The following is a 16,191-nucleotide window of genomic DNA, read 5'->3' on the forward strand; positions in this document are numbered from 1 at the left end:
TCCTTTCAACCAGAAGTGTCCTTGCCTTCCTCAGATTTCCCCCTGAGCACTTAGTTTTAATATCTCCTTTGATCGTATTACTTTGGCCACTAGGAAAGAGAACACAGGATAGAGAAATGGACCTAGAGTGAGGAAGAGCTAAATTCAGATTTGAGCCAACACTCACTGGCTCTGAAACTTTGGACTGACAAATTACTTAACACCTTTCAGTCTCAGTTTTCCAGTCTACAAAATGGGGCATCATAACAGCACTTCCCTTTGAGGTTGTACTGAGGGTCAAAAAAAATTATATTTAGAAAGAGTTAAACATGGTGTCCAGAACATAGTAGCCATTTAATAAATTCCTGCTTCCTTTTTTTATCTTCCCTTAAATGGACTTAAACCTGGTCATGACAAGGAGCCTCAAAAGGCTCTAGTAACAGAATGAAAGCTCTCAGTCAGTGACTAGAGTGGGAGGGTCTTGGAGTCAGGAAGACCTGAGTTATACACTTGCCTCAGCACTGCTCATCAAGGATCAACCAACCTCACCAATTAGTTTTTCCTAGTGCAATTAACCTTCATCTCATCTTCTAACCCCTAGCCAATCCTCCTCAGCCCACCTGGCCATCTCTCTGGGCAAGCAACTGGCCATGAGGTGGAGTTGGTGGCTGAGATTCCAGAAGGGTCAGGTCCTGAGGAGGTGGGCACTAAGGGGGGGAGTCAGAGGGTCATTTGGGGATCATTATTGGCAAGAAGCTATTGAACAAGTATCAAACAATCAGTAAGCAGATATGAAAGACAAAGGGTCAGTTTAGAAGGGCAGGGATTAGCATCTATCCCATGCCACCTGTTGCAGGTTGGAATTCACACATCATAGGTGAGATGTTGGAAGTTGGAAGACATATCACCAGTTAGATACCAAGACTAGAGACCACTCACATATGAGGGGAGGGAAGGAGACAGAGTTATAAATTGAAGGGGACAGGTTCAGAGGCAGCAAAAGAAGGAAGCTGAGAACACAGAGGTGAAGATGGGGATCTGGGGGCCTTACCGATGTTCTTGATGAATGTACACTGTTTTCTCACACATACAGTCCACGGGTTGGCAATCACCAAGGACTCATAGTCATGGTGGTAGAAAAGAGCCCAGGACGGGACAAATAATGTTATGGCCAGGAGGGCCATACTCTTGAGGAAAAGGAGCCCTGGCATGACGGGGAATATTTGGAGATACATCTTGGATAGCCTGGTTCAGCACCACCTGGATGACGGTCAGGACCCCGCTCCTCCCCAGACACCTCCCTCAACTGCCACGGAACTCTGTTCCCCAGCCCCCACCTTGTCAGTGACCGGGGCATTTCAGTCCCTCAGTTCCCTCCATCCCCATTCAGAGGTACAGATAGCTCCTCTCCCAGAGGCCCAGGCATCCTGAACCCCGCCTCTGCCCCATCAGGCATGCAGGTTTCCTGACTCCCAGCCACTAGCTCCCTTAGGAATTGGGCCATCTTCATCTTCTCAGCCTTCCTCACTCAAGGACCCCAATAATCACTGGTATAAATATTGACTCAGAGACCACAAGTGGACTTCACAGTAGCTTTATTAGAGGTCAGAACAATCCTTTCCATTCTTCCCTCCCCCCTGCCTCAATCTAGCTCCCAGACATTCAGACTCCTGTCCCAAAATTCTTTGGGAGCCCAGATATCCAGCTCCTGTGGCTGGCCCTGGGGGGCTCAGATGTCTGAGCCCCATCTCTCACCCCTCCCCTAGATCCAGGTATCCTGACTCTGCTAGACCCAGCTCTACCCCCCTCAGAGACTCAAGCATCAGGACTACCCTACCCCCACCCCCTCAGGGACCCAGACTTCCTGTTCCTTCAGCCTTCATTGATACCAGATCCCAGTGTGAATGGGAGGGTGGGGGGTGTATTGTTGGGGTCAGGGACAGGGAGTATCCAGGGCTCCATGGAGGATTCCAGGACTCAGCGAGGCCCAGACAGGCGGCGACATTCATGCATTCGGTAGGCACACATGTAAAATATTCCTACAAAGACAGAGAGTCTGAGGGAAGCCAGGCCAAGGATCCAGACCCTCCTCAGCCCCACCAATTCACCACAGCCTCTCCCACAAACCCTGACTGATAGCTGCCCTCTCAGCCTGGTCCACCATTACCTGCAAAGAAGGTCATGAGCAGAGACACCCAACCCAGAATGTAGGACCAGGAGAAACGCCAGTCACCAAAGCGCCGGCCCAGGAAGCTGACAGTGACTCCAGTGTAGATGGCCATGGCAAGAAGGACGAAGAGAGCTGGGACATAAAGGAAGGTCCGGGCAAGGATGGGGTGCAAATGGGAAGTGTTAGGATAGAAATTGGGGTAGGTAAGGAGAATGAGGGTAAATGTGGCCATAGGAACTGGGGTGGATTTGGGGATGCAGTTGGGCATAAGGATGGGGTAGGAGGTGAAGATGGGGATGGAGATGGGGGCAAAGGATGAGGGCATGGACTGGGGGTCACTACCTCTATGTCCATGGAATTGGAGATGGTGATAGAGAACATGACTAAGAATAGGGATGGCAACTGGATTGGTGATGGGTTTGTGGTAAAGGATGAGGAGATGGGGCTAGAATCTTTGATTCTAGATTCAGAGATGGCATCCCCTTTGAGGATAGGGATGGCACGTGAATAAGGACTTATATAGGGTCATTGTTGTTCTTAGGATTCCCACTGATTTGAGTGGGTCCAGGAAAAGGCCAAGTGGGAGAGGGAGGAGGGAAGAGGTTGGTCACTTACTGGAAATAAAGAACATGATGCCTGCTGAGAAGGGACGTGTGAGGCGGTGGAAGGTGGGCAGCTGGGCAAAGGCCAGGATCCCAATGACGATACCCGCGAAGCAGCAGAGGGCAGCCAGGATCATGAAGGCCCGGGTTGCATTCCAATATGCTATTGAAAGGTTAACAACTGCTCACTCCTTCCATTCTTGGCCTCCAGCCATAGCATGCTGGGATCTTTCTGGGGTGGAGTATCCAGACACTCTATTCCCCCACTCCCACAACTCTATCTTCCTATTCCCCACTCCCCAACATAACCTATTGGGCCATTAAGTCATTGGCTCCTTACTACCACTGCCCATTTGTGACCTCTCTAGCCCTAATATTCTTTCTCCTTCCCCTAGCATGATCTCCCCACCCTCCATTCTCTACCTCAAATATAAATCTCAACTCACTCTATCACCAGTAATCAACTTCCATTCCCATCAGTCTCCTAACACTGCCTTTTTCATGGTTACCAATGACCTTCTCATTACTAAATCCAGGGGCTTTTTCTCAGCCCTCAGCCTCTGGAGGACTTGACAGGGCCTCTGTCTTCTTTCTCCACATATTTGTCAAAGTAATCTTCCTGATCTTCCCTCCCCTGCTCATAATCCTCCAGTGGTTCCCTATTACTTACAGCATAAAACACTGACTACCCCACCCAGTGTTTAATAAACACAATTAAAAGTTAAAATCCTATGGAGTATAAAGGTTCACAAAATGCTCTCCGTACACAATGCCATTTTATTTTCTCAGCAGCAATAGGCATAAGAATGGATCTCAGGCCTTCAGGCCTGAGGCCAAGAGAGGTTACATGGATTGCTTGAGGTCTCACATCATTAAATGGCAGATCTGGAGTTCAAACCCAAGTCTTTTTGACTCTAGATTCTGTGTTCCTTCCACAAAGCCCCAAGTTTTACAGAGAGGCTACATGATTTGTCTAGGGTCACAAACTGGTGTATCATGGAGGCATGATAGGAACCCAGGTGCAGCTTCTTCTTTACAGAGCCAACTGGAAGGGCTGCCCTTTTCTGCTTTTTTTTCCCCCAATACCCCTCCCACATTTCTAGCTCGATTGAGTGGGGAGTGCTTTCTCAGCTTCCTCCAGATCATTGCAAACCCATAGGTCATCCCCTCCCCTTCTTTATCTGTGCTCCCTGGAATTCTTCTCTTCCTTCCAAACTCAGCATAGGCACAGCCTGTGGGGAAACCCTCCCTAATCCTCCAGGATCAGAGGTTTACCCTGAGAACTTGGTCCCCTCTGGCCAGCCTTTTTGGTGATGAACCTCTCAACACTCATCAAGGTTACTGCTGGGCTTAGGCTTCCCTAGCTTGGCAGGATTGGTCAGATTTTTTTATCCCCTTTCATAGTCTCTAAGAAGCCAAGGTCTCAAATGATTTTTAATCCCTATTCTCATTCCTGGCTTTGACACTAACTGGATGGTGTGGGTGTTCAGTTTTCAGTGAAGGGATGACCAACACACAGCATGACAGAGACAGTATCCAAAAATATATTGACCAGGTAGACTAATGCAGCTGAATCTCCTTAGATGAAATGAATGAGAGATAAATGTAAAGTCTGACACTTGAGTTCAAGAAGTCAATTCCATCAGTGGAAGATAGAAGACGTTTGTTTGAGAAGGATCCTGGTTGTTTTTTGTTTTTGTTTTTATTGGTCAGGGGAAACTTGCTGACAATAAAAGCTGTCCCAAAGTGAAATTGGCTGCCTTGGGAGGTAGTGAGTCCCCTGACCCCTGGAGGTATTCAAGAAGAAGCTAGAGGACTCCCTCTGGGTGTGTTCTAGGGAGAGATTCTTTTTCATATGTTGGTTGAAAGAGATAGCCCCAGAAGTCTCTTCTAGTTCTGAGATTCTGTGATCCTGAGGGGTCCCCTCCCCTCCCCAAACTTCTGTTTCTTCTGTAAAGTGGCAATAATGACAGCTAATTTTATATAGCACTTAAAGCTTGCAAAGCACTTTATATCTCATTTGATGCTCACAGAAGTCCTGGGAGGTTGGTGCCATTATTTCCATCTTATAGATGAATGAACTGAGACTGAGACCAATGAAAGCAATTGTTACACAAGAGTGTAAAGCAGGATTTGAACTCAGGTCTTCCTGACTGAGTCTGACTACTGTTACTCCCAGCTGTCTCATATTTGTACTAACTCCCTCACAGGGCTGTTAGGAAATGTATAGAAATGTGATGTTGCTAATAAAATGCCAAACGTATCCAACATCACATTAACAGCAAACTATGATTCCCTTGGTAGTAATGAGAATGAAAATAGCCAACATTTATGTAGCCCTTTTCACATGTGTTAATTAGCTCATTCTATTCCCCTTGTGCAGATGTTACCTCCTTGCATCCCCACAAAAATCCCATGAAGTTGGGCAGAAACTTGTCATGTGTCTTCTCCATATGGAGAAACAGGAGAAACGGCAGCGCCTCAGGTGAGACGTTCAGGTGAACAATTAAGCCTCAGGTCTGATATTAGAGCTGACGGTATAGAATCCTGGAACCTCAGAGTGGGGAGGGACCTTGGAGATAAAAATTTTAGAGCAAATCCCGTGTTTTGCAGGTAGGGGAACTGAGACACCAAGAGGCAAATGGTGGTGGAAGTAGAGGAGAATGGAGACTAGTTCTTGTCCCTTTGGGTTGTCCCAGGGGGTCTAAGGTTTCTTTGAGAAGTAAAGAATGGCGTCCTAAAGTTATTTCTAGGCTGCACCATCATGTCCTAGTCCCTCTTCATCACAGCTTCCTGCTTCCCTTCAAGTCCCAGCTGACACCCCATCTTCTGTAAGAAGCCTTTCCCATCTCCCTTAATGCTAATGCTAGTGCTTCCTCTCTGAGATCACCTCCAATTTACCTGTTGGTACCTGTTGGCACCTTATTGTTGGCATGAGCCTCATGAGATTTGGTGAGCTCAAGAGCAGGGACTGATTGTCAACCTTTCTTTGTAACCCCTGCATTTAGCACAGTACCCAGCACAGAGTAGGAGCTTAATGTCACTCACCCTGACCTGGTCCCTCTAAAAGTACCCTCAGTGTCCCCTGCATTTATTGCTTTCCTGTCCTGTGACCATTTCTGTTTCTAATTCTCTCTTTCTCTCTGTTCATTTTTCTATCTTTTCTCTGCCTCCATCTGAGTTTCCCTAGGGTTTTTTTCCTGCCCTCCCCTTCTCTATCTGTCTCTATCTTTTTCTCTCTTTTCTCTCCTTCTTTTCCTTCCTCACTATCCCACCTCTCTCCTTCCTTTCCTCCTCCACCTCCGTTCTTCTTCTCCTCCTTTTTTTCTTCTTCTCCTCCTCCTCCTTTTTCTTCTCTCCCCCCTTTCTCCCTCTCCTCCTCTCTTTCCCCCTTTCTTCTCTCTGTCTCTGTGTTTCCCTGTGTCTCTCTGTCTCTCTTTCTCTGTGTCTCTGTGTGTTTTTCCCATTACTTAATCTATTTATGTCTACAACCTCTCTTGCTCCCTCCTCATCTTTCTGTCTCTGTTTCCCTGAGCATCTGTCTATCTCTCTGTCTCCCCATTCTGCCTCCCTCCTATATATTTGTTTACCTCTTTGTTTCCCTATCTCTACTTTAATGTTCTAGTTTCTGTTGCTATCTCTGTCTCTTTTTTGTTACCATTCTATTCCTGTTTCTATTTCTCCTTGGCTCTCAATCTTCCTATATCTGTTTCTCATTCTTTATTTCTTCATCCTGGCTCTCTCAATCAATTCCAGGATCACTCAGTAATTTACTGTACATGGATAAGCACACTACAAAATAGATTGTGATGGTGGTAGATATATAGGCAGAGAGATGTGCCAATTGTTTCAGGAAAACTTGAGGATGGGTTTAATTTGTTGGGAAGAAAGAATAAAACAAGAAAGGAAGGAAGGAAGGAAAAAAGGAAAGAAAGGAGGGAAAGAAAGGGAAAGGGAGGGAGAAAGACAAGGAAGGAAGGAAGGAAGGAAGGAAGGAAGGAAGGAAGGAAGGAAGGAAGGAAGGAAGGAAGGAAGGAAGGAAGGAAGGAGGAAAGGAGGGAGGGAGGAAGGGAAAGAAAGGGGAAGAGAGGGAGAAAGAGAATGAAGAAAGGAAGGAAGAGCTCACCTTTTTAAAGAAGCCTTTCCCATTTCCCTTAATGCTAGGAAGGAAGGAAAGAAGGGAAGAGAAGAGAAACAAGAATTTGTTAAGCACCCGCCATGTGCCCGGCATTACACTGTAGGTTACTATTCTCATCTCCATTTTATAGATGAGGAAACTGAGGCAGACCAAAGTTAAGTGACTTGCCCAGGGTCACATGGCTAGTGTTTGAGCTCAGATCTCCCTGACTCCACGCTAGGCGCTCTTTCTGCTGCTGCACTGCTAGACCCTAAGGTTCTGGGGGAGAAGGCTCCATAAGGAGCCCCCACAAGAAGAGGTTGTGCTCTGAAGGCGCTGGGGGCAGCCTGTGCCAGTCTGCAGAGAGGAGGACTTGGGTGTCCCGGGTGGAGGCAGCTAGCCCTGCAGTCTGGCCAGAGTGGCAAGTGTGTGCAGTGGGAAAGGCGGGCTGGCCCCTGGCTGCAGAGGGCTTTAAGAGGTGAGTGGGGAAGTTGGCTCTACCTTTCACAGACAATGGGGACCCACAGCAGCTGCAGGGACAAGAGAGCAGCGCAGTCAGACCTGAGCCTGAGGAGGGCTGGCTGGCAGCCAGGGAGCGGGGCTGCCCAAGGCACAGGAATTAGTAGTGACAAGCAGGGTTGGCAGATCTTTGGCCTCACCAGGTGGTAGGGGCTGGGAGCAGTTTTACAGAGAAGAAAACTGAGGCCCAGAGGACTGAAATACTTTTCTGAGGCTGCACAGCAGTGAGCTGGGACTTGGCTTTATCAGCTCCAGGCTCCTGTTCTTTTTGCCAAACCATTGCTTCAGGTGGAAAAACTGGACTGATCATCTCTGAGGCTCCTCTTAGTTCTAGGTTTCACTCCCTGTTCTAAGGTTACCCTCATTCCTGACATTTTCTCTTTTAAGGGGATTCCCAGCTTTGACATTCTGTTCCAACATTCCTCCTTGCTCTTGATTTTCCTAGAGCCACCCAGCTCTGACAGACAATCTGCACATGTCTGAATCTCCCCAGACTCTGTACCTGTCTACCTGCTCTGGTCTTCTCTGGTGCCTGACTGGCTGGCTCTATCCAGTTCCAACCAAGAGCCTGGTGTCCCAGCAGCCTGTTGCCCGGGGCCCCCACCTCACCAGCCCTAGCCCTCTTACCGATACTCTCGGTCTGCAGGTAGCATTTGTTGCTGAGGCAGTATCGCCACAGGCCCTGGTGGGCAAAGGCCCCGGACAGCCGGTACTGCATCCAATGGTCTGTAGCCGTGGCAACCACCAGGAGGATGTTCCCCACCCAGGCACAGAAGAGGCCCCCGCCCATGAAGCTGTACATGGTGACCTGGGGGAGGGGGAGTTCGAGGGGAAGAGGAGGAAGAGAGGTGAGCCAGCCACAGAGATCAGGCGCTTGTCTTTGGGGCTAGACTCCCAGTCCTGGGGGTACTGGGGACCTACGGGCCCTGATCACCCAAAGGGCAGAGGTTGCATGCCTGGGTCTCTGGTGTTTGTTGGGAAGGTGGGAGCTGGGGGTTTTATAACCCAAGAATGCCAGCGTCCTTTTGGACCTGATTTTGATGGAGGCCAAAGTCCGGTCATGGACTCTGTGTCTGGCAGTTTAATGGCAGAGGTGTGGGATGTCTAGGTCCTTTAGGGAGGTGAGAATGGAAGGGACAGGGAGACACCCGGTTCCACCAAACTTTCATGTCCTGGGTTGGGAGGAGATGGGGTCAGCCATCTGAATGTCCCAGAAGGTACGAAGACAACACATGCTACACAAGGTCTAATTGTCTAAATCCTGGAAAGGGTGGAGTGGTGGAACCAGTAAGTTTGGGTCCCTAGAGGGGCAGAGGTTGGGGCATCAGGATGCCTGGTTTCTGAGGGAGAATAGGCTGGGTTCTAGGTCCCCTGGGGGCATGAACTATTGAACTAGATACCTTGGTGTCTCTGGGGACCAAAGATGCAAGACACCTGGATCTCCAAGGGGTAGCATGTTGGATACCTACATCCTTTAGTTGTTTGGGGTTGGGGGCTACAGACCCCTGAGTGCCTAGGGTTGTATTGTTAGGAGAATTGGTTATCTTGGCAGTCCCCAAGGGAGCTGGACAGACTAGATGCTTGGGGCCCCAAGATAGTGGTAGTGGTAGAATTGGGGATATGAGTCCCTGAAGGAGCAGGAGCTGGGAATACTGGGGATTCAGGATCCTTGGGCCCTCAATAGGAATTGGATTTGGTTCTTAGGTCTCCTAGTTTAGGAGCTGATGCCTGGCTCCATACCTTGGTCGCAGAGATGGTGCCGAACCCTCCGATGATCACGTCCCCCTGGTGCAGACTGAGTCCCAGCCCAGCCCCAGCCCTTCCTGAATGCCCTCCCCTGGGTGCCCCCAAATCCCTTAACCCCTCAGGACAATAGGCCCAGGCACCAGTAGCTTCTAGTCCCCTAGAGTTGCTGAGTAGGCAAAGCAGGCCCTAAATGGGAGTTGCTGAGACAACTGATTTGGGGGGGAAGGGTAGGCCCCCACACTCAACTCCTCAGGCCTCCCCCTGCCTTCCTCTGAGCTCCCTCAGCTGATTTGTGACCCACATAGTTACCTGGCCCCTCCCAGCTCCAGAATATTCTCCTTTCTTGGTTAAGCCTCTTCTGCCAAGACTCAGATACCCAGGACACAGAAAGGACTGATCAGAACAGTTTTATTAATGGACTAGGAGGCCAGGATGCTTGGTTTCTTAGAGGTTCAAATTCTAAGGGATGAAGGTGCAGGGATCCCTGATGGGGGCAGTGATGAGGATTAAAATGCCTGGGTCCTTTACTGGGGAGTAGAATAGGGATTAGCATGCTTAAAGTCAGGTCCCCATTAAGCATAAATTGTGAGGAGAGACAGGGCAAAGAAGGAACCACCAGATGCCCAGACCAGCTGGCCAAATGGGGGATGGATACCCATTCTTTGGGGAGGGGGGGTGGCTGGAAACCTTTATCCAGGGTCAGAATCAGGGATGAGAGTGGGTATGGGAAATGGGAATGAAGGCGGGAATAGGGTTGTGGCTGTGTGGGTTGGGAGTGTGATTGAAGATGGGAACAGCTTTAGGACTGTGGATGCCCAGGTCTGCTTTATAGCTGGGTTTCTGGAGGAGAGCAACTCCAGCCTTCCTAGCCCACCTACAAAGCTGGGGGGGGGCACCTCAAGCACTGGACAGGAGGTGTCCCCTTAGGGTTGGGGGACCTGAGCATCTGGGTGGATTTCCTTATTGCCAGGGTCCTGGAGCACCTTCTCAGAGGAGACCAAGTTGGCATCTTGGGGGCCTAGTGTGGTGGAATTCTGGGCTTCCTGGTACTCACTCTCCCAGTCTTCAGCAGCTGGGGCCCTGTGATGGTGGTACCTGCCCTCACAGTCCTCCACGGGCTGTGGCGGAGGGGCAGGGGGCCTGTAGTGCTGGTATTCTCTCTCCCATTCCTCTGGCGGTGGCATGGTGGAAGCAGCAACAGCTTTCCGCTGGTGGTACTTGCTTTTTCGCTCCTCGTTGGGCTTTAGCAGAGAAGCAGGGAGTCTTTGGTGCTGGTTCTTGATGTGAGGTCGAATGGGTGAAGGGCGTGTCCTCTGGTTCTGCTTGGTGGTGCCAAAAGGGGCTCCCAGCTCTCTGCTGCCCATGGACCCCACCTCCCCTGGCCAAAGAGCTTCCCTCTGGCTCCGATTTCTGGTCCACTTTGGTCTGGGTGGATCCTGGGCTGCTGGCTGATCCGAGGCTGGTGGTCGAGCACAGCAAGGGTCTGGGTGACAAGGACAAAGGGCTGGACCTGGCCTGAGGCTATAGGCCCCAAGCAGGGCACTGTGGAGAAGGTAGGAGAGGGCATCCAGTCGGATGGGGATGGTGAGAGCAGCCAGACCCTCAGGGAGCTGGGGCAGCACAGACCCTGCTGCCGTCACTGGTCTGGACCCTGCCTGGCTCAGTGCCATGGTCTGGGGGGCAGGGATGGAGCCTGGGGACTTCTGGGGCTCAGAGGGGCCACTCCTGCAATAAGAGATGACCAGAGGTCAGACTATCACCGTAAAGGAAGGGAACAAGTTACAAACCCCTTCTGGGTGCTTCCAGCTAGGCCCATTCACCCTGTCATTGTTGGAGACTCCTATCTCTAGATCAGGTTCCTAGAACAGGGAATGTCAGAGCCGGGAGGGCCTTTAGGACATGGGATGTCAGAGCTGGGAGGGCTCTTGGAATAGCAGTTCTCCATTTTTTTGGTCTCAGAACCCCTTTTTCATTCTTGAAAATTACTGATCCTCCTTCCCCTCTCCCCCATGAGCTTTTCTTTCTGTGGGTTACATCCATCAATATTTACCATATAGAAATCAAGGCATCTTAGCATTATTATGAAAATCATTTTCACCTTTCAGATCCTTTGAATGGACCTGAAGAACCACAATCTTCAGACACAGAACATGGAATGTCAGAGCTGGAGGGGTCCTTAGACAGCACTGAATTTAACCTGCACCCTTCTCCCCACCTCTATTTTACAAGTGGGAAAACTGAAGGCCACAGACAATGGCCTGGCCAGCCTCTTGGCAGCAGGCACTGTTACATACATCATATTAGAATCCCAAGCACCTGGCTCTGTCCTTAGCCCACAGTAGGTGCTTAACAAATGCGTGTTAATTTACTGATTGAGTTAAGGTCCCTGAGGGAGTCGAGGGCAGAAGGGAACTGGAATCCAGGCCCCAGGACCCCACCCTAGGTCTCAGTACTATATACCACACCCCTACCCGCTACGAGCCTGTCTCTCGGAACCCCTCGTTGTCTCTCTGTTTCTGGGGATCTCTGACTCTGTACATCTCCAGTCTTTGTTTTTATGAGGCTTCGCTCACCCTCCGGACTCTGTCCTCTCCCGCCACTCATCCATCTGGGAAAAGAGGTCTCTTCTCCAGCTGGTCTCCACCTCCAGCCCAGAACTGAACAAAGGGATGGAGTGGAATCCCTCCGCGGGCACGCTGTGGGCAGGACCCGAAGTAGGGCCAGGGGTGGGGCCTGTGGAAGGTTTGGTGCCCCCCCCCCCCACCTCCCAAATTCTCAGCCTGCCTCCCTGAGGGGCGCAGGGTTCAATCAATCAACAGACGTTCATACGTGCCCTTTTTAAGAGAATGGACAGGCAAAGCCGTATCTGCAACCCCGCCCTAAGAAAGCTTCCTTTCTGGGGGAGACACGTTCATGTATCAGCACTATCAGCGGAATCTGGTTTTGCCGTTCTGTGGATCTGTGGGATTTAGCACAGCGCTTGGCTCCTAGTGGGAGTTTGAGTAAAGCTTGTTGGCCATCCTAAAAACATATACAAGGTAATGGAGGTGGGGGGGGGGGTGCCACTAGAAAAGGCCAAATGCACGAAGTGGTCCGTGATCTGAACTGTGAAGGGAGCTGGGGATTCTGAAAGGTGGCGGTGAGGAAGGAGAGTCTACCAGGCATAGGGGACAGGCCACGTGAAGTCGCAGAAGAAGGGAGATGGAATTTCGGGGCCAAAGCCCAGCAAGGAGTCCAGTCTGGACACACTCTAGAATTTGAGGAGAGTAGCCAAGAAATGGCCTAAATGCCAAACAGAAGATCAGTTCAATGACAGCTGTCAAGGCTGAGTGGGGAAGGAATCCCCTTTCCCCCCGCACAGAACACACTTCCCGGAAAAATATCCGTGTCCTGATTCTTCCGCTCCTCGATTCCCTGCACCAGGAGCCTGGGTTTCTGGATTCCTGTATCCAGAATCCCTTCTACACGACTTCCTCCTCTTCCCTGACCCAGACACCAGAAGGAAGAGAGCCTAGGAGCTAGATGAAACTTCCTAATTTTTCCTGCTCTGCACACCTCAAAACCTTTCCTGTATCAGAAAATGAAATGTCTCCTTCATTATCTTTGCCCAACAACAACAACAACAAAAGCCCTCTGATTGTATCATCCATCCAGTTACCTTCAGTCTATTCCATCACTTGTGCTTTCCTCTCCCATCTCTTCCTTTCTACTGGCCCCTTTCATGGACACGAAGTGCCAACGTGTTCATATCTGTCCTAGCTTTAAAAAGTTATCTTTTGCCTTTGTAGTAAGAATTCTCAGGGTTCTTATCTAGCTAGTACCCAATTAAGCAGCACGGGATACTGAGAGGGCAATCACAGTTAATTCACTCAAGAGTGTGACACATGTAGGTGATAGACAAGTGTGTTATACCATCATTCCACAGATGACATATATGTGTATATATGTTATACCCAGATGTATTTATGTATGTGTATAGTCTTTCCTCCTGAACTACCTGACCCAGAGAGAGTAGCAAAAGAGAAGTGTTTCTCCTAAAGCAGTTCTGTTAACAGCAGGTAGAGCATGTAGGCAGAAAAAGGATATATATTAAAACAAACAAAAATGATGCTCAAATTGTGACCTTGTTATCATAGTCTTTTATACTAGATCCAAGAAAATAGGACAATTATCAGTCAGTCACTTAGCATTTGGCAAGAGCCTTGCTTATCAGATAGGAGGTACTTTATCAGGGGGATAAAGATAAAGGGGTGATTTCCTTGAACTAGGGAAATCCTCTGAGTTTTCTTGTGTAGTCTGGTGGAAGGGAGGTGTTGAAGGAGATACTAGGTGCCAAAGAAGTACCACAGGGAAAGAAAAAGAAACAAAGCAAATACAGGACAAAATGGAGTCCGTTATGTTCTCCCCAAAATCCACTTTCAAAACCCTTCAACCTCAAGTTACCCTTCCCATCTCTCATCTCCCCTTCACTATTGTGGCACCTGGGGAGGCACCCTCAGTTTGTAGGTAGATTCCTCAGACAAGGCTACACCAGGTGTAAGATAGTTTTCATTCCTAATTTACTAAAAGCCATAACTCATGAGCCCCCACCCATGCATTTACCTTGCTAGTCAGCCAGAGGATCCAATTAATTCAAAGCAAAAGGATTTAATTAGTCACAATAAAACATTTCCCCTAGAAGCCTAGAGTCCACAGTCCCACAAATAGACACACACACATACACACCCATATACCATCTGTGGAGAAGAGTGGATCAAGATAAGGGATATAAGTATAGAGGTTCAGAGATGCATATGTAGGAAGCATTTGAGACCCAGGCACAAGAATGGAAGGACAACTCATGCCTCCAGTGTTCTGGGGCAGCCAACTTCTTCTTGTGAGATCGTTTTGCTGCCCTTCATCTGTCTTAGGCAGACCTGTATCCATGGAAGGCCTTCGATCCCTGTTGCTTTCAAGTGCTATGTGGTTTCTACCAAACATCCAATCTAGGCTGGGCATTGCTCTCTGCTGGTCTTCCATGATTCCTCCTCAGCTGTACTTTACTGACCCTGGAGTCACTTCTGGTCACTTCTAAACAATATCCTGCTGGGAATGAAACTGTGGAGCTTTTCTGGGCCTCCAGATTGTAGTTCAGTAGGAGTCTTTGAGCAGACTCAACCATCAGTCTTGTAGCTTAACACTTAAAGTCTTCCCAACCTACTTGCCAATTTTCTCCATTCTTTTAGGAAGTCAAAGCCTTAAAGCACCCAAGCATCAGAGTGGGTGGAGAGGGGACCCCGACTCAGTGCTTTTTTCCCCTTAAGAAGAGTTCAGTTTAGAGAAGAATGGGTGATACAATGGATAGAATGTTGGATTTCTAGTTGGGAATTGCTGAGTTCCAATCCTGCTTGATTTTTTTTAAGCAATTGGGGTTAAGTAACTTGTTCAAGATTATACGGCCAGGTGTTTCTGGGTGGGTGCTAAGTATCAGAGCCCAGATTCCATCCCATGTCATCCCGAAACTGGGGCCGGCGCTCTTACTTGCTGTGCTACCTGGCCACCCCCTACTTGACTTTTTATTCTTACTTATGAACTTTATTATTTTTTTTTAGCTCCATAAAATAGTCCTTTGGTGGGTTGGCTGATATGGCACTGATAAAATTAATTTAAGAAGCATTATAATTTTTATTTTCTTGGCAATTAATATTTCTCTAATTTAGATCTATCTTTGTGTAAGTTGGTGTTTTAAAATTGTGTTTGTATAGTTTCTGTGTGTATCTTGATGGTAGGCTCCCAAGTATTTTATGTAAGCTGGTGTTGTTTTTAATGGAATTTCCGTTATTTTCTCTGCCTGCTAGGTTTTGCTGGTAACATACAGAAATATTGATGGATTTATGCGGATTTATTTCATATTCTGCAGCTTTGCTGAAGTTATAGTCTCTGTTCATTAAAACATTGACTCTCTAAGTATAACATCATGTATTTGCAAATAGCGATAACCTTGTTTCCTTATTACCTCAGCTTATTCCTTTGTTTTAAATCTAATTGTTGTCACCAGCATTTCTAGTACAATATTGAGTAATAATGGTGATACTGAACATCTTTGCCTTAGTCCTGATTTTACTGGAAAGGCTTCTAGCTTATCCTCATCTTAGATAATGTTAGCTTTTGATTTTAAATATTTATCATTTTAAGGAAAGCTCCATGCATACTCATGTTTTCTAATGTTTTTAGCAGAAATGGGTATTGCATTTTGTCAAAAGCTTTTTCTATGTCTATTGAAATAATCATATGATATTTTGTGGTTTTTGTTATTAATGTGGCCTTTGTTTTCTTAATATTGTTCTCCTAATATTGCTGGGGGGGTGTAATGTAATGCCAAGGAAAGGCAACTTCCCAAGGTTCAGAATACCAGCATAGGGGCTCTCCATTTTATTCAGTGACAAACCAAGAGCAGAGAAGATCAAAACATGACATCATTCAAAATACAGCATTTACTAAGGGTGATTAAATAATCTCCAAGTACTACCCCACCCCAGGACCTTCCAATCATTCAATCAATTACAAAGTCCCTCTTCTCAAATACTACTCCACCCCTAGGCTGTACCTTCATTTAGTCCACCACAAAGCCCCTCTTCTCAAATGGAGATTAGTTTCCAAACATAAGTAAAGTACATTCACTTGTTCAACCATAGAACACAAAAAGGTCAAAAGTTCCCCACCCCTGGATCACAATTGAATCTACCCCAGAGTTACATCAAGTTTAAGCACAGCACTTAACACCCAAATGGAGGTCTTTTCTTCATCTTGACACGAGGCAAGTTCTCAGCAATCTTAGTTCCTGGGGAGACAAGGCTTAGCAAGGCCTAGCAAGGCCACAAGATACATTGCCAGTCCCTTCATTAATTCATCCTCTGTCTGTAGAACAGTCCTAGAACCCCTGAAAACATTAGCAAAACCCTCTCCCAGGATTTCTTTAAACATACAACAAGAAAATCCTTCTTCAGGGCTTCTGAACCAACAGAAAGGTTCCCAGACCCCTGCAACAACAGCACTGTCCTTCACCAGTGGACAGTATT

General features: G+C 48.0%; 2 protein-coding genes across 2 annotated transcripts in view; both read right to left on the reverse strand.

The window, feature by feature from the left end:
- Positions 1-1,569: 1,569 nt before the first annotated feature.
- Positions 1,570-8,232, reverse strand: LIM2 (lens intrinsic membrane protein 2). The gene is made up of 4 exons (XM_069088871.1): positions 8,015-8,232; positions 2,765-2,914; positions 2,147-2,281; positions 1,570-2,018 (listed from the first exon to the last, which is right to left on the reverse strand). Exons 1-4 carry the CDS (start codon positions 8,187-8,189, stop codon positions 1,957-1,959), a joined length of 522 nt encoding a protein of 173 aa, XP_068944972.1. The 5' UTR covers positions 8,190-8,232; the 3' UTR covers positions 1,570-1,956.
- A 1,824-nt stretch (positions 8,233-10,056) lies between these two features.
- CUNH19orf84 (chromosome unknown C19orf84 homolog) overlaps positions 10,057-16,191 on the reverse strand; it is a 58,353-nt gene continuing 52,218 nt past the window's right edge. The window contains exons 22-24 of the mRNA XM_069088218.1: positions 12,292-12,383; positions 11,707-11,829; positions 10,057-10,858 (exon numbers count right to left, since the gene is read on the reverse strand). Of these exons, the coding sequence (XP_068944319.1) occupies positions 10,057-10,858; positions 11,707-11,829; positions 12,292-12,383 (1,017 nt within the window). The remainder of the gene's footprint in view (positions 10,859-11,706; positions 11,830-12,291; positions 12,384-16,191) is intronic.

The sequence above is a fragment of the Petaurus breviceps genome, unplaced genomic scaffold (genome assembly GCF_028583685.1).
Source record: "Petaurus breviceps papuanus isolate PSGF00001 unplaced genomic scaffold, PetGlider_PUasm1.0 185, whole genome shotgun sequence".
NCBI classification, from domain to species: domain Eukaryota; kingdom Metazoa; phylum Chordata; class Mammalia; order Diprotodontia; family Petauridae; genus Petaurus; species Petaurus breviceps.